This window comes from Ammospiza nelsoni, chromosome 16 (genome assembly GCF_027579445.1).
Source record: "Ammospiza nelsoni isolate bAmmNel1 chromosome 16, bAmmNel1.pri, whole genome shotgun sequence".
NCBI classification, from domain to species: Eukaryota; Metazoa; Chordata; class Aves; order Passeriformes; family Passerellidae; genus Ammospiza; species Ammospiza nelsoni.
Genome location: NC_080648.1, coordinates 1812487 through 1836404, shown reverse-complemented (window position 1 = coordinate 1836404; position 23918 = coordinate 1812487). Strand labels below are relative to the sequence as shown.

Below are 23918 nucleotides of genomic sequence, written 5' to 3'. Positions count from 1 at the left end.
AACCAACTGAACTCATTGTGCCTTTCTAAGAAATTTAGCTAACTGGTCACAACAGAATTCTGAAGTTGAATTTTCCAAGAAGAATTCAGTATTTAACTTCAAGATGTTCCACAACTGGCCTCCTCCTGCTCCTTGGAAATCCTTAAGCCAGACATCCTCCATGATGTACATTGAAGAAACTGTTTTCCCCTTTCATAATTCATCTCACTGTTCAGTTTTGAAGAACCCTTCACTTAGAAGAACCAAGCAGAAGAACACAGAACTGAATCAGTTGGTTCATTCCCCTGCACTTGCAACCTCAGTCATCCAAGCCTTCATTCCTTCTCTTACCTCAAACCCTAAACACAGGCTTAGACTTTTCAATGTTAAGTGTTAATTTTTAGTATGTTATGTAAAGTTGCCATAGAAGACAACAACAGGAGAGCACAGTGAATTCCCTGGATTCCCATGCTCACATGCAGAGACAAAGAGCTGTAGCCATCAGCATTCCAGGGAACCAGGAACAGCCTTGCCAGTCTGACCCACAAGAAATCTCCTCTTGAGCCCAGTTGGGAAGCTGCCTCAGTGCCAAGTACCTGGGTAAGGGACTGGCTGAAGCTCCCAAAACCCCTCCCAACAGCACCAGAGGAGCTGGGCAGGACCAGTGCTGCACCTTCTGTTACCCAGCAAACCTCTGATGGCAGAAATGCCTTCAACAAACACTACAGCAATGCCGAAATTCAAGATGTTCACATCAAATGCTTTCCAAATACTAAGTCTTTTCAATAACCACAGCAGGATCTATTTTGAAGAACACTTTGATTCCTTATCTCCACTTTTCTGCTCAAAACCCTCATTACTTTATAAGGAATCAAAAGTACAAAGCTTTAAAGGGCCAGGAATCTTACTGTAAGATATTTCTTTAACTTGCTTGCTGTAATTTATTCTTCCATTGTAAAAAACAAGAAGACTTTGAAGATCCACTTACATTGATTTAGTAGGCAGCCATGCTATTATTCATTCAAAATAGCTCTTTTCAGTTCTTTGTTTTTACCCCAAACAAATGGGATTTTATGAACAAGCATGCTCACTAAAATCATGTACTCTCTCAATCTTCTGCTCGCTAGGCTAAAAAATTTTTTTTTAATTTTCTCTGATGAGACAAGTTATCTATTGTCCTAATCATCTTCATAATCCCTGTCTACATTCATTCATCTTTTTTTATTATGGTAACTAAACCACTCCCTACTCTAAATAGAGGCATTATTAATGCTATTTTCCTGTCCTCCACTGAAGATTAATTGTGCTCTATATCCATAATCCCACTGCCAGCTCATCATCATCCTGCTGCTGACCACAACACCCAAATTCTCCTCTCCACTCATGCCCTTTTTGCAAAATGTTTGCTGAGCACACGTACAAGCTTTGCATCCCACTTTCCTTGTTTCTCCAGTTCACAGATTCAACTGGTCTGACACAATATGGGGAGGCTCCTGATGTGCACAGAGTGTACACAACCACATGCCTTGGGAGGTTGTATCTCCCTGCTGTTACTAGCACTGCTGAGAACTGCAATCCTCCTGGGCACTGGCAGCAATAACGCTCCCCTCTGTTCCAGCTCATTTTTACCACTTGCTTCTCCTTTCCTCAAAGGCTGGTTTGACTTTGAATTTCCTCACCAAAAGCTGCTCTGCTAAACCTGACCCCATGATGGGGCACAGCTCTGACCCTGGGCTGTGTTGCAATGGTGTCCCCACAGAGGATGGTGGGCACCACCTGTGTCCAGGAGATTGACCCACCAGCCTGAGGAAACAGGCACAGAATCCACACAAGCTGCAAACAGCAAAAAGGGAGGAAGAAGTGAAGCAACATTTAGATGGGAAGTTATTTCACTCCAGCACCTCTCAGTTATGAGCTTCACCTCCTCTGTCAAAGCCAACAGAGCAAGGAGGTTTTGGCATCAAGCCTATGTGCAGTCTCAGAACCAAGAAGGAGCCAAGAAACATGGGTCATCTGGAAGGTTTTTATCAGTCTCTTCCCCTCAGCCTCTCTCTGCAATATTCAGCTACAATGCAGCTCAGGGAAGTTCTCAGTCCCAAGGGCTGAGCAGAGTTCCCTCTCTCACCAGCACCACTGAGCCATTTGGAGGCACCCACAGATGAGCACAAACTCTCAACTGAGCAGCAGTCGAGCACCAGCAATTAAAGCCTGGAGTCAAAGGGAGCTCTCCTGCTGTTTGTTGTTGTTAAATTAAGCCAACTCAATTAGCCCCTTATATTGCAGCCTTCTTACCTTGATCTTTCTTTGGTCTATCAGCCAGCCTCATCCAGAACTTAGAACCATTTCCAACTAATATTTCACCACTCTGCAACTTCAGCTACAAACAAGTAATTAATGCTAATGAGTTTTCCCCTTTTTGCAGCAGCAGCCGTCACCATTAATACCAGTTGACTGGGTTTCACTGAAGCATAGAAAAGACTCATGACTGGAAGAATGATAAATGATTTATGAGCAACAATATTTACTAGTGCATATTTTAGAGTAAGTCAGCTCCATAGGCTTTTCTTGCAGGTCTGCTCCAAGAAAGTAAAAAAGAAAATTATAAAAATCAACATTAGATGTGAGGAAGGAAGCCTGGAATATTTAATCAAGGTCTTCACATTCTGTTTGGTGTTGTTTACATTTTACATATTCAAAGAAACACATCTTTGTTGAGTCAACACTTGGCTCTTCCTCCTACAGTGCTGGTCTGTATACAGTCAGATATTGAAGAAGTTATTGACATATTTCAGATGTAGTCCCATAAAATTCAGAGCTGCAGGGAGCACATTCGCTTTTGAGCCTAAACTGAAGTTTTTAAATGCTCGTCAAAGAATTAGCCCTTCTGCTTCTCTTCTTAATCTCTGCTTGGGCCATCCAGTTTCCAGACCTATCCAGTTACATTACTGCTCAGGGATGCCAGCCAGGCAAGCTGAGAACCCACAAGTTGAGAGGCACAGTCATTAGAAAGAGCAGCAAAGGGAAATGGGAATGGTTCCACTTGCTCTGAAGAGCCACAGTTTGAGAGGCCACCAGATCCACACTCTTACCTTGCTTGCGAACATCTTCCACAGCTGCCACCAGCTCCTCCTTCAGGAACTGGCTCTCCTTTGCAATTTTATCTCCTTTCTCCAGGAAATTCTCTGTTGCTTGTTCAACTGAAGCAGCCAAGACATGAGCCTTTTTAGAACGGCCTCGCTTTTTATTGGAGGGGCCCTTGTTGCTGGTGTTAACCAGTGTTGTTACCTAAAGGAATAGATGGAAGGGAAAAAACCCAACAGCAAATTTAATGTTTAGCCATTTGATAGTAAGGCCACATGTATTTTTTCCTAGACAGTGTATTGCTAATACCTGCACTATTGCCAGCTCCAGAAGTTAACCTAATGACTGTTTTTTCACATTTAAACACTACCGTGCTTCTCGATTCTTTAGATGAGCAAAATAAATGCAACTAAACAGCTCAGAGATTTCTCTTACAAGCAGCACTCCTCAAAAGTTGACTTTAAGAATGGAGATCTATTTGTATTTTTGATAAACTGCAGTCTCAGTAACAGGCCAGAGCTCTTTGGCACCACATAAAAGAAACCAAGGTGGGGATAATTAGTTTGGGATAACTCTCCAGTCATAAGAGATCCCAGACAAGATTGAATTCTGTGCCAGTAGAAATGTACAGACACAGTATCTTTGCAGTCCAAACAGTGCTATAGCCAAAGGGCTGAAAGCAGAGCAAAGGACTTGGTAGAGCTCATTATTTCCTTAAAAAAAACCCAACTGAACTCTCACAATCATCCTGCAATCAACAAATATTTCCAAGCTGTCCATCTTAGACTGAAACCCTGGAGGGAGCAGAGTCATCACCAGAGGCCAGGAGACCCCCAGGTACTCCCTGAGCTCAGGATCAGGATCCATCCCCTTTATGTCACAATATCCACACACCCTTCTTCCATTTGCCTTATTCTTTCCTCTCCCTTTTGGAAAGCCTTGGAAAATGCACACAAAGCTGCTACAGAGGGACATTAAATTACAACACTAAAAAAATTACTACTCTGGAAAGCCCAAGGACTGCTGACATAAAGGTCCTCAGAGCTGAATCCATCTTCCCAGCTGGCTGATGCAGAGAGGGAAAGCCTTCAGCTGGGAATATCGTGGTTGGTTAATGGGGAGCATTTGTACTGGGTACTCTCAGTTCATCGTGTTCTACAAATAAAGAACAAGTTGCAACAAGGCAATTTGCTCCAGTTCCTTCTGTATTTTGCCAGTCACATCATTCAGGGGATTGCCAGTACAGCCTGTTGTGCTTATTCCTTGAGGACTAAGTTACAGACACTGCAATGGGTGAAAAAGGTCCTGTGAACAAGTTTGCTCAGTTAAGTTTGCCAAATTAAGATCATTTCTCTTAAGCAAAGACTCCATCAGTAACTTCAGCTAAAAAGCCTCATCAGTTGGATAACTGCCCACTTGAGGACCCAGAGGGAACAAGTCACAGGTACAGACAGCAGCTTGGTGACTAAAGGGGATAATACTGGAAACAAAATTTGATCATTCCCATATGTACTTAGCAGGAATTGTGTCCAGCTCGTTCTGTCATTTCAGAAATTTCACATTCCAGGAAAACAATGCTGAAGACAACAAGTGAACTGTCTCTTGTGTACCTTTTCTTCCAGACCTCCTAGAAAGTCTCTTCCAAAAATTTCCAAAACACCCAAAACACACAACTCCCATTTACAAGACTTACTCCAGCCTTCCTGGGCTCTTCAGTGCTTTCCACTGCAGCATGTATACCACACAGAAAGAAGTTTTTATTCACAAATCCAGCACAAAGTATAGGCATGGAACATTATTTCAATCAGAAGTGCAGAAATGCCTGTTAGTAACTACTGTGTCTTATCAGGTGCTGAAGCAGCACAGTCTCCCTGGACTCATGGCCATGTAAACTGAGCAATGAAACTGAGCAAAGAAACTGCTTGTAAACTTTTTTCTTTTTAGTTTGTACACCTAGAATTTAAGCTTTGTGAGTTAATTAAAACACCAAAACAGGCAATCATGTTTATGACTGGTTTTTTTGCCCCATCTTGTTCCTACCTGTGTGACAAGAGGCTCAAGCAGCCTTTCAACTGCCAGTGTCCTTATCTCCAGGCTTTTGGGGTCCCATTTGAAGTTCACGTTGGCTGCAGTGACAGCAGTCATTTCTGCCAGAAGAAAAGAGATGCATTAACAATAAAAATTTGTATTAATGTATCTTAAAAATAAATTAAAATGCAACCTGTTAAGCACAAAACATCCACTTAGTGTAAGTGTAAGTTACAGCATCTCCAGAAACATCAGCTTTGATTCAAATGGTATGAGCGTGAGGAAATGTTATTACAATATACAGATATTACCTGCACATTTTGGTCAGAAAGTAAAACCAAAAGCAAATAAACCCACACACAAACCTACCCAAAGGCACACTGTTTCATCAGAGCAATGGCAAGATCAGCAGTGCCTGGGCCACTCACTGGTGCTCCCTGAGCAATGAAGAAGCACCACAGGCAGTGGGGGCACTTTGCCCATGAATCTGGGTGCCCCTGCTCAGTTTGCACCCCCTCCCTCCCAGGGCCAGCTCTCAGACACAGCCCAAGGCCTGGGGGAGCAGAAGGGAGCCCTGACTCCAGCAGCTCTGGATGCTGCCCACCTCCTCAGCTCCACCAGTCACTGCCCAAAGGCCCTAGCAAAGCAGCAGCCAGGTTTAACCCAACCCACACTCCCTCCCCTTTCACCCAGCTCACCTTTGGGGAATACAAAGGTAAAGGAGTGAATATAAGCCTCACAAAGCCAGAAAATCCAGCTGGTTCATACTTAACAGCTTACATATCTATTACACTTCTCCTTAACATTTGCATAGGAGGGAAAAGCAGATTTGCATGAAGAGATCTGTTCAAAGCTGTCACTGAGCCGTTCCTTCCCGTTACAGTTTTATATCAACATCCCAACGGAACAGCAAACATACTTATGGGAAAAGTTGAGTGAAACTACTAAAATAGCTCAGCTGTTGAAACCAGCAGCCTAAAAAAATAGAACTAAAAATAAGGAACTACAACAAATCACTGGATTAACACTATGATGCTGCACATTACAACAAAAGAATAAAGTGAACAATAATTTCAGTTTAAAAAATGGATTTAGAGTACTGGAAATCCATAAAACCAATTCATATCACTTCAGACATAATAGATTCTAGCTCTTCCTGCTTTGGGCTAACCTCAAAATTCAAGATTAGACTAAACCTACATTTGTAACTCTTTATTTTTGAAAAAGTCAGGAAGATAAATAGATTTCCTAAATCTCCGTCCACCCATCTTCCTAAACACCTACTGTTGAGATAATTTTAAAGCTTATTTGCTGATATTTTTAATCTTCTCTGGCCAGGGCATTGCCTGCACAGCATCTCAGCAGTCACGTTGCTCTGACAGCACCAGATGTCCCCAAGCTGCCAGACGAGCACAACATCCCGTTATTTTTAAAAAGCAGGAGGCAAGGCACTAATTTTGGTAACCAACAATGTTTACAACACGTACCAACAACCAACTGCTCTCTCCCGACCCCAAGAGCTAATTGTGCACAGGGGGGCTGCTTGTTTCCCAGGGCACAATGAGAGCTCTGGGGCACTGGAGGAGCTCAGAGCTGCTCCCCAGCCAGCCCAGGGCTCCCACACCACGGGCATCAGAGCACAGACTGAGAACTCACTCCAGCACTGCTGGCCAAAGCTGACACACTGAAGTACAACTTCACAAGGTGCAAGGCAGGAATATTCACCCAGCTGCACTCAGCTCTCCACCACACCCACACTCCAAGTGCCCACACTGCTGGGAGAGAAAAACTTAAAAAGCTGAAAGCTTAAAAAGAGAGAGCCTAGAATGAGCCCACCAAGGCTGGCATACATGTAACCCTTCTGATGGTTTGCACTGAAAAAGCAGTGGGTGCAGGGCAAGGCTCGCAGCTCCAGAGTCCCCAAGGAGCCACAGGATGGTGGAAGGTGGTCATCTCCTGTCCTCCCCTACCTCTGACAGAAACCACTAAGCACTGTGAACTCACTAATTAACCTCCTCTCTCAATCATCTCCTCTTTTTATTTCACTCACCTACTGGCTTGTGCCACAGGGCATGCTGTGAAATGCCCTTAACCCCCAGGTAGCTTCCCACCCCTCACAAGGAATTTCACTGGTTTATTCCCTCCCCATTAGCTCAGCACAAATGCTTCCTACGTAAGAAGCCGAGAAAAATACACTGACAACCTTTGTGGTTTCTGAGAAACAGAGCCAGGGCTCTGGAAAGCCCAACAGGTTTCTAAAGAAAGGCTTTTTCTATGAAGTTAATGCTGTTACACCTCTTGCAGAAACAATGTGCAGGATGAAGTAACCATGAGAAGATACACTAATTGTATTAGTAGGATAATAAAGGCAATTCATCTGAAAACACGTTAGTATGATAGTTCATGAATTGGCCAAAAGTAATGGTCTATAAAAACCACTTAGTAGCAGTGCTATTGAAATTTATCTAAAAAGCAAAGCTTGGTATCAAATAGCCTGGTTGGCAGCAAGGGCTTGGATATCACTTGTACATTGCAATAAATATGTTTATTCAATGAAATTAAACCTGTGGAGAACACAGGAACAGGCTATAGGTTACTAACACAGGGGTGAGATGGGTTTAGGGGATAAAAGGACAACTGTCAGGGCCATGGTACAGCATGGCTGTGACTGTCTCTAGTTCTCTGGAATTTGACTCTTCCTGTGACTGCTCAAGCTCTCCCTCAGTGCATTGAAATATGGAACAGGTAGCAAAGCACCTCATGGGATGGTGGGGCAGAGTGCTCAATCCTTAGCTCCTGGAGAGCACACCACAACCCCCGTGCAGTCACTCCAACACCTACAGGGAAAGAGGACATCCTCTGCAAGAGGAACCCGCAGCAGAGCAGTGCAGCACTGGTTTGACAGCTGGGACAGCCCAACTGACGTGGAACATGTTCCCCATGCCCCAGCCCCACTAATTTCAGGGACCAAGCAGCACGGACCACACGGCAGAAGAGTGAGCGGCGCTGAATCTCAAGTGCAGGAATATATAGAACAACACCACTGCACAGGGAGTTGTGGTTGCCCAGCCTGTGGTTTCATAAGCAGCAGAAAAGCTGCTTAAGGACCAACGTTCATCCTCCCACACCCCTCCAGGAACTCATTCCCGTTTGCACATCACACCCCCTCCGTACTGGCACAGCTTTCCCCACGCCTGAGCGATTAACCAGATGGGGAAGGACTGATTTGGCTGAAGGGAAAGAAATCCATTTTTGCAAGGTGGGCTGAGATGCCCATCTGGCTCCCTGTGCCACCACACACACCACTATGGCAAGGGAGATGGCACCATCAGCTGGCACCCTTGGCAAAGCCACTGCAGTGGGAACACAGGGCAAAGCTGGATGCCACAGTCAAGCTGAGCCAGGAGCCACTGAAAACTGAGAATGAAGCAGAGCTTCTGCAGGAGCAGGAATGCCCTCCCCACACATCTGATGCTCAGACATGTGAAGCTCCAACCTCCAGCCATGCTCACCAGCCCAGCCCTTTAACTGCAAACCCCTTGAGTTATTTTCCTGTTCATGATGGTGCCCATTATTGCAATAGAGATTTCAGTAGTAATGCAGGGTCTTCCTGGGGCTTAGGGCACTGGCAAGGACATGAGGGCAGGGGAAGCACAGGGATTTAAAGGAGCCACATTCAGAGCTCTGCTCCAGCCAATGATCTGCAAGTACAGTCACCCCTGGACAGCTCTTGCTTGCTTTCTACAGTCAAGATCTCAACAGCTAAAGATTAAGGACAGGTCTCCATTCTGCTTCAACCAGCCACTGTTGCTATCCAACTGCTCCTCTCCCTGCCCAAACAGACCCACAGTGGCAGAGGCAGGAGCCACTGCAGGGAGCTTGGTCTCAGAGTGAGCTGGTAACTAAAACTTCCCTTCCCAGGTTCCTGTCCTGATGGAGGAGTGGGACTGCACAGGGAGGGAGCAGCATGGAGATGAGCTCTGCTTCTGAAGTGCCCCCCAGGGCAGGCCCCAGCCCTGCTTGGAGAGAAGGATGAGCAGAGGGACCTCTGAGCTGCTGGGGCTGCCAGGAGCACACCAAGGGTGATGCACACAGTGCTCCTTCCAAAAGCCACAACTGTAGGTCTGCATGTTCTCAAAAACTGGTAATTCAAGTTTTAGGAATAATTTCAGATGCCATAATTCCATAATAGTGGCGTGCAATAATTTTTAGATATTGGCAAGCAGAGGAATGCAGCTCTGCAGCTGCTTTGCAGAAATGCCCTGAAGGCACCCAAGGCTTTTCCAAAAGCCCGTGAAGGAGCACAGTTTGAACAGCAAGCTCTGCACCCCAACGAATCACAAAAAGGCCTGAGTGCTCAGGTCCTGTTTTTCCAGGTTGCACTCCCACACACACCTGAAGGCAGTGCTGGCTGTATCTCAGGCATTACTGAGTGAGGCCATTCCATCTGCCCAGTACCAAACCATCCTGCAGTAACCCTACCTCCAGGCAGGGGTAAATCTCTTGGGTTACACAGCAAAAAGTAACTGTCCATCTCCTGTTCTTCAGTCCCACCACCTTGTGCTACCTGAAAGTCTGTAACATAACATCTGCTGTCAGTCTTCACATTTTATCTCTCCTGCCAGGCTGCTTTCTAAAAGCTTTTAGCTGCACTCTGATGTCTTGGTATTTCTCAGAGAAGCCAGGATTCAAGGAATGGTCTGAATGGCACAGAGAGGAGCTGACCTTACCAGGTACAACAGACCACATGCTGAATTCCAGCACTGAGCTAGCCAAAATGCCTAACACAGAACATGGGACAGGAACATTTTATACCTGGGAGGACATTCCCTATCTGAACATCCTTCCTGGACTCCTCAGCTGTTCCCCATTCTGCAGGGCTGATGTGCCCAGGAGCACCAAGAGACATTTCACTGCAGTTTTTTGCAGCTTCTTTCTCTCATATGTCTCACTCATTTTGAATGATAATCTGGTCTGCTACCATGCTTCCAGACCATCTCTAGATACTCTGTGCTGCATAATGACTCTATCACCCAGCTCCTGGGGATGGAACTTGGTGGGATTCACAACATAATGACCCAGCTTTATCTTCCAGACAGAAAGAGAACCAGACCCCTTGCTCCCAATGGAATCCTTTTGCTTGGCATGTTACCCAAATACCCAACCCAGCTGACAACCAGCAGGGATCCCTGACCCCTGCTGAAGGTGGTAGACGAGAGCAAAGACCTTCAGGAGCTGGGTATCTAACACATACCATTAACACAAATCTTCAGAACAGTTTTGGTTTCAAAGAGATTAAGGCACACTTCAGTAAAACTCAGCTCACATGCTGGGACTTCATATGGCCCAATGGCAACTCAAAACTGGTTTTTCATATAACTAGGAGTATCCATAAAATAAAAAGTTCCATTCTTTCCCTTCACAGTCTCCAAATTAGTCTGCCCTGTTCCACAAATAAAGCAACACTCAGCAGCCAAATAGCTGCAAGTCAAGGATGTTTGGTGTATGCGATGCTTTTCAAGAAGGATTTAAGCAGGCTTTATTTAAGCTGGTTTTATTTAACATCAAGTACACACAAGAAAAACAGAGACACTCTTCTAACATAGTCTTCAACCTTACACTCCATCTGCTCAGCTACCAAATCCTGTCCCCCACCATAAACACCATGCAGGTACTACCTCATGAGAAATCCTTACTGCTAGAATTTCACAGTCTGAAGTATTAATACAAATTCAGGCGTCACATTGTGGCAAAGCTCCTATTTGTATGTGCAGGATGAGTTTGAGTTGAACCTGTCTCATGAGAGCCAGGTCTTGGTGACACAGGTGGGATGGGATGGGATGCAATGCTTGTGTCCGTGTCACTAAACTTTGGAGTGCCTCCACATTCTGAGTGTGAGTAGATACACTGCCCTTGTCCAGCTTGGTGTCAAGGTAAGATCATCTCCACCTCATCCCAAACTCTTGGCTTTCATTGAATACAATTTTACTAAACTTTCCATTGTGGTATCTATATAAATAATGGAAAAAGAAGTGGGAAATAATTTACTGAGTAAAGCAACCTTCTGTAGAAACCAATTACCATTTTCCTTGATGGAATTTCCTTCCACTCAAGTATATTCAACTTTGCTACAGGTTTGTTTAGGGTTTTTTCCCCACAAACTGCAGTAATCACCCAAGAAAAAAGACAATATTCAGGTTCAGATAAGCCTGTTCTTCACAAGTGCCATCCCAGTTCCAGGACTCTAAATCTGCTTTCATAAATTTTTCTCTGCTGCTCTTGTGGAGAAGACCCACAGAGGCATCTGAAACACTCATCAGACAGCTTGACACAGCCCGTAACAAACAAATGCTTCTCTAGTCTCCACTCACTTAGAACTTGCTACTGAATTGAGAGATGAACCCTGATCCAGTGCTCCTACAAAAATCCATGAAATTCTTGGCTGTTTTCTCTCCTGTGTGGGTGCTGTCTCTGAGCAGAGCCAGCAGCCACAGGGAGCTCCTCACCTTTTCCCTGTGGCAGCAGTGCCCAGCCCAGCCCACACGGGAGTGGGCAGAGGGCACAGCAGCAAATGAAGATGCCTCACTCTCCTAGCAGCTTCCAGACTGTCACAGTGCTGGGGATTCAGGCCATTCATCTTCAGTCAGAACCAGGAACAAGCTCTGTCCCTCCAGGTTTTCACTCCTTCACTCAGGTTCAGCTGCTGCTTAAGGGATGAAGGCACATTGTGCACAAACAGCTTCACTGCTGGTCCTGGGACCCCAGCAGAGATTGCACAATGGCAAATATGATGTTTGCTTGGGAGATGCTGGTGCCAACAGCAGCTTCTTGCCTCCAGTTATGCAAGTGTTCAGCTCTGATCATTTCCTTCCTGATAGAATTGTTTTACTACAAAGGATCTAGAAAGGAGGTGCATGGAAGACAAATCACAGGCAGCACAAGCAATTAGTGACTTATTTATGTCACACTAAGGCTCCAGTTCATGGATGACACCCTGAAAGAATACAGGAGCCAAACTCAGCCTTATACCCACTTGGCTATTCAAATGGATAGCCTGGTTCATCCCAGACTTTCAATTCATTTCCGCAGTTTTCAGTTTCCAAACTCATGCATGATCCCAACTCCATAAAGAAGACTGTCAGGGAATCAACAGTGCTTTGAAAGACACATGCTCTTTCTAAAAAAGAGAATCTCCTCTATCAGTAAGATTAATTTTTATATTCTGGCTGCAAAACTTGGCGTTTGGAAAAAAAGGATGTACCATGACCAGCAAGCTATTACTGTTGTGAATAATAACCACTCACTTTGCTTTCACATGGATGTTTGTGCATTTTGTGCTGAAGGCCTGCACTAACACCATGAAAGATAAGTTCCCAAATCAGAACAAGGGGATCTGTACCTGCTGTATTCAGCTGCTCTGTGGGTGAGCACTGCAAGGCTCTGGCCATGCAGAAGGACACCACACCTGCATTTTAAGCAAACAGCAACATCTCTCCTGAGCTTATCCCTGCAGTGATGGCAGCTTCAACCTCCCAAAGCCAGCCCTTACTCAGCCACATCCCTCACACTGAAGCTGTAGGCTCACACTGCAGGTTCACACTGAAGCACAACAAGGGGGCTCAGCCTGGAGACAGGAGGTCAGAACCCAAGAGGGTCTTGTGCATCTGCTGGACCACTTGAATTCAACTACCAGGAGTCCTTCCAATCTCAGTGCCTCTTTCCACCACTCTTGAGGCAGAAAACTCTGTGAAGCTTCCCTGAAATCACTGAGAAAGAACTAAAGAACAGCTTTCTGGCACTCTCTGAACCACAGCACACATTTCAGACCCTAGGGACACACAGTCAGTGCAGATATAATAACTAGGCTGTGGCTTCAGAGCAAGGCTCTTCAAACCCCAAACTACACCAGCACAGGTTCCAATTACCAACCTTAAGCTAACAATGAATGCAAGAAGGGGCAACCTTTTAACAAGATAATTTTTGCCACAACTACACATTAAATAAGGAAAAGGTTGTTATAAATTAGTCCACTTTATCAGCTGGCAGAAGAATTTGCCACAGCTGCAAAATTGATTCTTGCTTAGCCTGCAAAACCTCACTGATGGCTGGCAATAAAGGGAAAAGAAAACCCAGGGATTTTTGTTCTGATCTTCTTCAGCACTCAACCTGTAATAAAAAGTGCTGTTTATGCTAAAGAGTCAGAAATAACCAGAATGTGACCCCACTCAAACTGCATTTTCATTCCTAAATTGATATGTTGTTATGCAATACCCTTCAGTGCTTTTAGCTGACCACATCTTCGAAATCTACACCTTCATTAGCAATTTAAAACTGTCAGGAGTCCACAAATAATGGAGCTGTGGGAGCCGACACACGTGTTCTGAAAAAAAAAGAAATAAAAAAGACTGCCTATAATTAGGGGATTGATGAAAATTTACTTTAAAATTGAGCAAATGGACACCCTTGTATTACTAGAGACTAAATACTATATTCTTTCTCAGTTGCATGCTCAGCACAGCAGCAACTAAGGACTACGTAACGAAAACTTCTCTATTTTAAGAATAGAAAAAGTTTCCCAGTTTTCTCCTTTTGCAAAACTTACTAGAAGCACCCACTAAAGCAAAAGGAGAACACGAGTGTGAAGACTCTTCAAAGTAAAATGTTTTCTAAGTTTCCCATGAAAACTTCAGAAATCCTTTTGCAGTCTTCCACTTTGATTCAGGAACACGCTGTCAGTCTAAGATAAAAATTACAAAGCAGGTTTTTTTTAAAGAAAAAAGTAACAATACCCACAGGTGACGAGGCTGAGATGTTCACTTCATGCTCAGGGCAGCCTTCAGCAGCATCTCTCAGCTATAAACAATGAGTTCCTCTGACAGAAGAGTTGCACCATCACACACACCCGCAGACAACTCTCAACTTGCAGCTCCGGCTGTGACTTTGGGAGGGGGAAGGGGAAATTCACAAAAACACACCCCAAAAGAAAGAGTGTCCATGAATGGGCTGCACAAGCATGGCCTGGAGGAGGGAAGCACCTCTCAGTGCCTGCACTAAGGCAGGATGCTCCCACACCCCATCCCCTCAGGGCTGCAGACACTGGAACGCTGGGGCACTGACTGGTGAGAACCTCACAGCCTCTCCAGGAGAGCAAAGCAAGTCATAGTAAAATTAAACACAGTGGTGTGATGCATTTTTGGAGGCTTCCCAGAGTTCCTGTACTTCTGCCAAGCACAAACTCACTAAGGGTGCACCACTGTGCATGGTAGCCAGAACTAACCATGACCTGCCTGGGCAGGAATCCTTTTGAGTCACTGCCTTCACAGATAGATCACCAATTAAAGCCACTTCTGTTTAAAAAAAAAAAAAAAAAAAAACACACTGTCCCACCCACATTCCATAGAAGCAACAAGAAGGAACTAGGTTTGAGAAAAAGGAGTCACTGCTTAGATAGTCTTGTTGGGGAAAAAAAAATAATGTAGTTACACAGCCATTTACTAAGTATAACTCGCATCTGATTAAAGACACGTTTTTCTCTCTCCACCCTTTCTTTTCACCCCCAGGAATAGGAAACATGACAAACCTACAGAACAAAAACCAGATGAGCTAAAAAATCCTGTTCCATTGGCTTTGCACCAGCACTTTGCCTCTGGTTCTGCTGAACACTGCATCTTTCACTGACAGCCACTGACTTTTCCCTAAGTCCACAATAACAGTCTGTTAATCAAATAATCATATTCAAATTTACTTAGTTTACAGAACTGGTTAAGACAACCAGCTGAGAACACCTGACACTAAAGTACTGATGCATAAAGACCAGAAATTAACTTTTTCTCCTTGAGGTTATAAGCTTTGAACCCTGCACAAGTAATCTACATTATTCTGTTTGGCTACATATAAACCCTCTAGCTTTTTTATTTTTTGTGCTACTCTTATTGGATTTTATGTAATTATTTTTTCTCCCTAAACCCCAGCTAGGAGAGAGGGGAAAATCCCCTGCTCACAATCCTACTGCACTCTTCTCTACACCTGTACAAAGCCAGAGGGCTGTGACTGAGGACTCCAGCAGCAGTGAAGTGTCATGGAGTAACAAACACAGGCTGTGCCCACTGTCCAAAAAGGCTTCTCTACATCTCCACTTTCAGGATGCACTGTTGAATATTACTCAGGAAATGTGTTTCCAGCTGCAAGGGCAGTGGTTTCTAATTAAACACATCTTCCAAAGAGTGGAAGCGGCAGGAACTACAAAGCCATACTTTGTACAAGCATTTAAACCACTCCAGAGCCTCTCACAGAGCCAAACCAGATTCCTGCTTTTCACTCAAGAAATAGTCCAAAAAAATCTTTCATTTTACTTGTAGCTTGTATGAAGTTGTTTAACTCACAAGGCTTCTAATTTAAAAGCCATGAAGTCATCAGCTGAACACGATGATGGGAGAGCTGCTCTGCACCTGCAGCCAGGACTGCCAGAGCCAGAGGCCATGTGGGCTCCTGGCACATTGGCACAACAGCCAGTCCAGGCTCCAGCTGCTGCCTCAGGAAGCTCCTGGAACTGCTGGACCCTGGCAGAGAACCTTGGGGAAGCAATGCTACTTGTTTGCTCTTCTCTCGTGGTTTTATTGCTTGTTTTACTGCCTGCCTGTTGCTTTCTCTTTTAGGGATGGCTTTACACACTGCCACGACCCAGGAAAAAGGTGGGGAAGGATAAGAGGGAGGGAAAATAAATGATGATAAATGACTGCAGGGATCAGTAAAAAGAAAAGTGGCAGGGGTTGGTAATTATGACCAGAGAACCAGAGGGAGACACCAAACCCCATCCTAGCACATTCATCACTCCACAAAGGCATCCAAGAGCCAGAGGATGCTGCTCAAGAGTGCAACAAACAGAGCTCCTGCTGTACTCCCTCGTTCAGCTGTTGCTACCAGTCAGCTCAGCCAAGACCAGGAGAAGGGATCGTAACTTAGGGCCTTAGACAAAGGCTAGGCTAAAAAAAAGTTGATGGGACCAGTACAACCAAAACCTCCTGATGAGGGTCACGGCAGGACAGACCTCTCAGCTACAGCAATCAGAACACATCAAGCCCTCTGTGCACCACTTACAGCTCATTGTTCTACTTTTCACCTTTGAAATCAATAAATAATTGAAATTTCAGGATGCACAGACTCCAAAACACCTGGACACAGGTACTGGTTGGCATGAATGCTATGGTTTGTAAGTGTAGTTATTATGAGATGTGTCACTTGCACACACATCCACAGCCCATCATGAATTATCCAGGGCTAGAAGCAACTCCTCAGCATTGAGCAGTGAGACTGTCTAGGTCTTTAAGTCATGCTAAAAGAGATTAGTTTTACAAGTGTACATTACAAGGACATACTTGCAAGAAAGAGGGCAAAAACTGGCAGCTTGTACATCTTGATTAGTTGCACTCACACCCACTTTCACCTTCTTGCTTCTGAGCACACCACAGCTCTGTCCTCTGCTGTTCAACAACACAGGCTCTGAATTCAATATTCCAGTCAATTAAAAAAAACATTTACCCACCTATAGCTTCAGCTGGAGATCTCAAGAGCACTTTGCCAAGATGAATACTGACCTGCTCAGTGTTACGCAGGTTAAACACCGTTTTATAGGCACACAGCTCAGCCCTGTTTACATGAAAAATTCAACTGACCTTTGAGGCTCTGTAAAGCTACATTGCTAGTGCAGCCCTTGTGCAGACCATTTATTTAAGTGGATCTCCTGTGCTCGGGTTGTATCAACCAGAGAAAGATATAGAAAAAGAATCTTCCCCCTAGAGCCTTAGATCTGCATAGATATCACCTCTACAAGTGCCCAGAATAAAGTGAATGAAAACTCTGAGCCCTTGAAGAAGTGGGAACAGCAGTGGAAGGCAGAGCACAGAAAACCACACAAGCCACCAAGGCCACATGTTCCCCATAGCATTGACCCCTACTGACTTAAATGAAAAGCCACAAATTTATTATTTACCTAAATGTCCTCTCGACCTTCTGCTGAACAAGGTAATGACAGAACTATAAGGCCTACAATCTCCCCTCAGTTAATATCCAGGTAAAAAAAATCCCATTATATTTTTCTTCTCCTGATCCTTCAGCACCCACCCACCTACCAAGCTCATTAATTTCAGCCTCTTCCTTAAACTAGCTATTGACGGCTACTTTAGAACAGGGTGAACCAACTCCCTCTTCTACCCTAATTTGCACCACAATCTCATTTGCTCCACATCAACTTCTCATTTGCTCAACATCAGCTCCACACAGAAATTCTTCTTTAGCATATGCAGTCATATGCAGATCTATTCCATAATAGGGCACTGATTGCTGAGAAACTGGGTGTTCTTTGGGAAAAACAGCACACCACAAGCTGATGATCCCACACCATGCCCAGTGCAATCCCACCTGCCACACTGGTGCCAGTTCCCTGTCTGCTTCAAGCCCCTGACTACCAGAAGTTTCACTCACTCAGACTGTAACATCAACATTTATCTGTTCTTGTGCCACTGCATGCACTAAAACACAGCTAGTAGAGAACCAGCTGGCCTCCAGCTTGGCTTCATGGGCACTGTTCCACTCTCTGCCTTGGTAATGGTTATTCCCTTAGCTATAGCTGGCCTCATGTTTGGTTTTTCTATCCCTGAGTTTATCAGAGAATGGTTTGGCTTGGGAGGGACCTTAAAGCTCATCTCATTCCACCCCTGCCATGGCAGGGACACCTTCCACTGTCCCAGGCTGCTCCAAGCCCCAATGTCCAACCTGGCCTTGGACACTGCCAGGGATCCAGGGGCAGCCACAGCTGCTCTGGGCACCCTGTGCCAGGGCCTGCCCACTCTCACAGCCAAGAATTTTTCCCAATATCCCATCTATCCCTGCCCTCTGGCAGCATGAAGCCATTCTCCCTTGTCTTGTCCCTCCATCCTTTGTCCCCAGTCCCTCTCCAGCTCTCTTGGAGTCCCTTTAGGCCCTGGAAGGAGCTTTGAGCTCTCCCTGGAGCTTTCTCCTGTGCAGGTGAACAATGGCAGCTGTGCCAGCCTTTCCTCCCAGCAGAGCTGCTCCATCCCTGGGATCATCCTGGAGCCTCCTCTGGCCTGGCCCCAGCAGCTCCAGCTCCTGCCTGTGCTGGGGCAGCTCTGCAGGTGGGGTCTCACCTGAGAGCAGGTGGAGAATCCCTGCCCTTGGTCTGCTGCCCACAGAGCTTCGGGTAAGCCCAGGATACAGGCATTGATCCCTGAATTTAAAATCTTTCAGAAGAGGCTCTTGGGAGTCTAACTGATTAATAAGTAGTTGTCTCATAAATTAGAGAAATTGTATCAGAAGGGAACTCCAGACCAGGGGAGAATTGCACTTTGCAAACTGTGTTAGTTTAGATCTGTGTATGGAATAATTTCTGTCACTTCACAAAGCATGGAGAAAAAAAGGTTACTCCTCTAATTCCACCAGAGATATTTATAAACACATATTAAAGGACTAACAGATGTTTTCTGTAGTACATTGGGATTAACAAGTAAAAATATGTAATCATATTGAGAGAAAAGGTAGCTGGCTCTTTAAATCCATCAGTCAGAAGGAATTATGAATCATATTCAAGTATCAGATTTGCCTGGACTAACCTTCTGCACACCAGAAATCAGTTACACCCAATCTCACCCTGACTACCAGATAAGGAGTCTCAGTTTATGGAGAACAATCCCACTTCCAGTTGCAGTGACCTCATTCCTCCTGCCACTCCTTCACCTCACCAAATAATTGGGCCCCGAGACAGAGCAAAGGCTGCACCTAGTGCAAAATTTCCTCAGTAAATCCATCTGCAGCCAGTTCTGCTTGCAGGCCACTCTCTGTGCTCGTCTTTCCAGAGGAGCTCATCCAGTCAGGGTGCTAGCATACAATTTTGTGGTAGCTCTATTTTAAATCTCGTTTGCTGGATTAAAATAGTATGGAGTTAAAAGTAGTAATTATCAAACATCTGCACTTTCTCTAAAGCTGCAATGCTGTTTAACCAACACACGAGCTATAAAGTCACTGAATGGAGCTATTCCAGACTAGCTGGAGAACAGTTCGGGTGAATTCCCAGAGCAGTAACAGATCCCACTCCTCAAGGTCATACTTTCAGCACTCAAGTTGAGCAGCACAAGCTTTGGAGTGAGGTCAGCTGAGGCACAGCCGCAGGAAGCCCCATCCCAGGAAGCATTCAAGGCCAGGGTGGAAGGGCTGGGAGCAGGTGCAGGGTTGGGGCAGGAAAGGGGTCCCTGCCCATGGCAGCAGAGTGGAACCAGTGCTTTAAGGTCTCTTTCAACCCAAGCCAGTCTGTGACTCATCATCATGCTGAGTGACTGTCTCATGAAGTACTGTCCTAACCAAGTGACACTCAGTCCTCTTTTATTCATCATGTTTCCTTTGGTGTCCAGCAGAGCTGAGAGGCACCAGTAAATCAGAACCCAGCAAGTGGTGAACAGAAGCACCACGAGGGCCCTCACTCCAGAGCAGCCCACCTATGACCAGCAGGCTGGTTTGGCCACTGGGTATTTCTGTGATCTTAAATAATTCTCTGCATAAGAAAGGTCATCTAGAAATTAAACAGTAACAGCAGGTGTAAACTCAAGGTAGGCCTGAAGTCCCACAAAAATGTATTTCCAACTGATAAACATTTCTACTTAATGTGGATTCCTTTGCAAGATCAGTTTCTGGATCTTACAGCTGCAGAAAAAGATATTCATGCTGCTGAAAAAAACCACAAATTACTCTTCTATTACATCTCCCAGTTAAATTTATCAGACCAACAGAAGCCCTACGAAGAAGCTACACATTAATGTCTGTCCTTACACATATCAGCACAGAAATGCTGATGTTTCAAACCCTGAAAATCAATTGTGAGGAAAGTATTTACATTTGTATTTTAAAGCATCGATTTGAGCACAGGATTTCTAATCTCTGCCCACTGCACTCCCCCCGGCCACCTTGTATAAACTTTAAATCTCCGATGCAGAGGCCTATTATTAGAGCTGGCTGAAAAAAAACGTAAAGAATGAAGGCACATTGTTTGTTATGGAAAAGGTTAGGGCAAAGCCTTTCCAAAAACAAAACCTACCAAACCTTTGTCTGTTTCTGCTGCAAAAAGTCAAAACATTTCCTCATGTTTAAGAAACTGCTTCTTTGAAAATGATGAACAGTGACTCAACATCAAAGTATGTCCTTTTAAACATGTTTCGATTCAGAAGGGTGAAATAAGTACAACAAAACACTTAATGTGGCCTTGGTGCCCCAAGACAGAGCAAAGGCTGCACCTAGTGTAAAATGAGCTGGGCTTTCACCTTCATCAACACAATCCTACCTACAAACCAACCCAGAGACTGAAATACACAACCCCAGAGCCGCTGTAGCCCCAGCAGGACTGAGGAGCACAGCCTCTCCCACTCCCAGTGCAGGAAAAACACAGGAAACCAGTAACCAGAGCACAAGTGACTGAAGCACCCAGAAAACACCTTCTGCTCAACTCCCATCCCAAAAAAACAATAGGTAAAGCCAAACAAAGGGGGAAGGGCAGCAGAGAGCTCCAGACTAGTTCAATACAGATAGCCCAGACACGCCTGGGGTCACAGCCCCGAGAGCCGGGCTGAGGCCGCGCTCGCAGGGCGAGGGGCGATCGATGGCCCTCGTCAGAAAACTCCTCCTGGGCCCGGCTGGCAGCCAAGGGCACACAGACAGGGAGCCGTGCCTTGAGCGCATCTGATCCTTCACTAAACGCAACTGGAACACACACTTTCCTGCAAACTTTCCGCCTGAAAGATTTCAGGCGTTCTGAACTGGTAGGAGCAATGAATAACAGGCGGGAGACCCACGCTGCCCAGGGACCCCAGGCCCACAGGCAGCAGACACAGGGGGAGTACAGAACCCAGGAGCGGATGCGCTCTCCCTGCTTTTTGTTTGGGAAAAGTAGCACGAAACTTTCTGTCAGCGAAGGAGAGGCTCTCGCCTTCCAGCACAGGAGGGGATTAGCGGTGGGCGTAAGAAAACGTGGCGGAGCCAGACGGGGCGGCAGGGTGCTCCCGGCTGTCCGTGTACGGGATCAGCAGCACGGCCGGGGCTGGAGGGGGGCTGGCTCCGGCTGCGCCGCCCGGACAGACCGCGGGTCCGAAAGGCACGGAGCGCTCCCAGGGGGCTCAGAGGGGGCTCCCGGCCCTGCCCGCAGCCGGGGAGCGGCGCCGGGGCGGCCCCGGCCGCGCGGGGAGGGGCCTGGACACCGCCCCGCCGCACCGAAACTTCGCCGGGAGCGGCCCGGCCGCACTGCTCCCCCGGCAGAACGCGCTCGGCCGCCCCGAACACCGCGGGCCCGCCCCGCTCCCACGCGGGCCCCGCCGCTCGGGGCAGCACAGCCTCCCCGGCCGGGCCCGGCTCCCTCCCCACGCGCGGCCCGCTCCGCTCCGCTCTCATCCTCCGCCCCCCGCCCCGGCCCACGGCCCAGCCCGGCGCTCAAAAGTTTCCAAGTGCGAGAGCCGCAACTTTACCGGGGCAGAGCTGGGCTGGATGGTGGCGGCCGCTCTGGCTGCGCTCGGCCCCGCCGCTTTGTCCCGTCCCGCGGAGGAAATGGGCTCTTCCGGCGCCTCCCCGCCCGGCCCGGCCGCTCTTCCCGGCACCGCCCGCCGCGCCGCCCCCGCGCCCTGCCGGCACCGCCCGCCCGCAGGTGAGGGACGGCGGGGACAGGGCCGGGCACGGCGGGAACCCCGCACCCCGAACGGGACCGGGCACGGCCGGAACCCTGCACCCCGAACGGCACAGGGCACGGCGGGAACCCCGCACCCCGAACGGGACCGGGCACGGCCGGAACCCCGCACCCCGAACGGGACCGGGCACGGCCGGAACCCCGCACCCCGAACGGGACCGGGCACGGCCGGAACCCCGCACCCCGAACGGCACAGGGCACGGCGGGAACCCCGCACCCCGAACGGCACCGGACACGGCCGGAACCCCGCACCCCGAACGGCACAGGGCACGGCGGGAACCCCGCACCCCGGGCAGGACCGGGCCCGGCGGGAACGGGACCGGGCACGGCCGGAATCCCGCACCCCGAACGGGACCGGGCACGGCGGAAACGGGACCGGGCACGGCCGGAACCCCGCACCCCGGGCACGACCGGGGGGCCCCCTCAGCCCGGGCAGGGCACCCTGAAACCGCCCAGGCCCCACAGCGGAGCCCGGCACAGCTCCCTGTCCCGCTCGGCCCCTCGCTTCATGGGCAGCCTCCCTTTACAGCCCTCCACCGGCCGCCCCCAGCCCAGGCTCTTAGGATGCCGCTTTTGAGGTAGAATCAACAAATTCGACCTTAAAATCTGTCTTTGTCCTCTGAAGCGCAGCATACCGAGGGTCTTTGGAGAGAAGGGAGGTGATGGATGCAGGGGTTTGAAGGAAACAGAGGAAAAGTTATAGCTGGGTTCCCCCTGGGTTTGTGAATTGGTGTTTTGTTTTGAAAACCCAGATATTTTCACCCTCCTGAGAGCTGCTGCTTTTAGGAAAAACCTTGTTTTCATCCGAATGTCTCTAATAACAAGACTACAGGTGAGAGGAAATCCTGGGGTACAAGCAGGGCCACAGGAAACCCGCTAAGAAGAGAGGAAGGATTTGGGAACCCAACCTTGACCTTCGGAGGCAGGTCTGCAGGTGGAGAAACTTGTCTTTATGTGGTAATTTGTTTCAAAGTTTTCTTTGAAAAGTCTCAGTGAGCCTGTTGTGAGAGTGAGTGATTTTTTACACTGCAACAAATTACTCTGGGACTTTCTGTGGTGTGTTTTGAGATGGTTTTTAATACAAATCTCTCCACAGAACTTACACTTGTACTGGATTGTAAAGACAACTGAATAAATTGAATGCATTTCATGACTCATTTGCCAGCAGTTCTGAGATACCTTAATCTACACACTCCATCCTTTGTTATTAAGCAAAAAATAGAGAGATTGAGTAAGCTACAAGGAAGATTCATTCAAGGTATGTAACCGAGTGAGGGGCTGGCCCGAGGTCAGTGTCACAGCACAGGTGACCACACCATGGTCAGGACTGTGACTTTCCTCCAGATCCTCAACCAGATCCTGGTTCAATGGCATTTGCAGGGCTGTTTCCCATCTTTGCCACATTCCTACAACCCTTTCCTGCAGGAACACTGTATCCTGCAGGGAATTAGATTGCATTTTTCCTTCCTGCAGGTTTAATCCAAGAAAGGGATCCAAGACAAGGAAGTAGAGTACTGTTGTTTTATAATCCAAGAAGAAAATAGGGATCAAGAGCCCAGCCTTGTCAGTGAGTGAAATTAGTCTAAAGAATGTGAGATCTGTAATTATGAAACTGAGATACAGGTTATTAAAAAAAAATACAGGTCTTCAGTGCCTCAACAAACAGACTCTCCTATGGAAAGACATGGAAAACAGATTTTTTAAACCTTATTGTATTTCCTGCTTATACCAAACCATTAATATTTGGTGTCAATTGCACCAGGGATCCAAACTACTCATTTCTGTCTGTAGCATACTCTCAGTAAAAATGGAGTTTACACTTCAATAGCTTGCTTTCTTTCATTACTCGTTTTAATATCATGTCTTGGCCTCCTGTGGTGCCTTCCACATTCGGCAGTTCTGTGTGCCTCACATCCTTTCAGGACAAAATGTCAGATTAAAAAAAAAAATCCTTTTTAAACCTACAGATTCAAAAGTAGAAGGCCTGGAGTTGTAGAGAATCACATGTTCTGCACTGCACCACTGAAAAGTCAAGGGAAAAGTAGGAGATCAGCTGCCAGCTCTGTTGGTTCATGGAGCGAGTTAAAAGGCTCAGCAA

General features: G+C 46.8%; 1 protein-coding gene across 1 annotated transcript in view; it reads right to left on the bottom strand.

Annotated features, from left to right (window-relative positions):
- Positions 1 to 21690, bottom strand: part of CTNNA1 (catenin alpha 1) — a 116482-nt gene extending 94792 nt beyond the window's left edge. Inside the window, exons 1-3 of the mRNA XM_059483392.1 lie at positions 21606 to 21690; positions 5101 to 5207; positions 3069 to 3264 (exon numbers count right to left, since the gene is read on the bottom strand). Coding sequence (XP_059339375.1) covers positions 3069 to 3264; positions 5101 to 5205 — 301 coding nt within the window. The 5' untranslated portion in view covers positions 5206 to 5207; positions 21606 to 21690. The remainder of the gene's footprint in view (positions 1 to 3068; positions 3265 to 5100; positions 5208 to 21605) is intronic.
- Positions 21691 to 23918: the final 2228 nt, after the last annotated feature.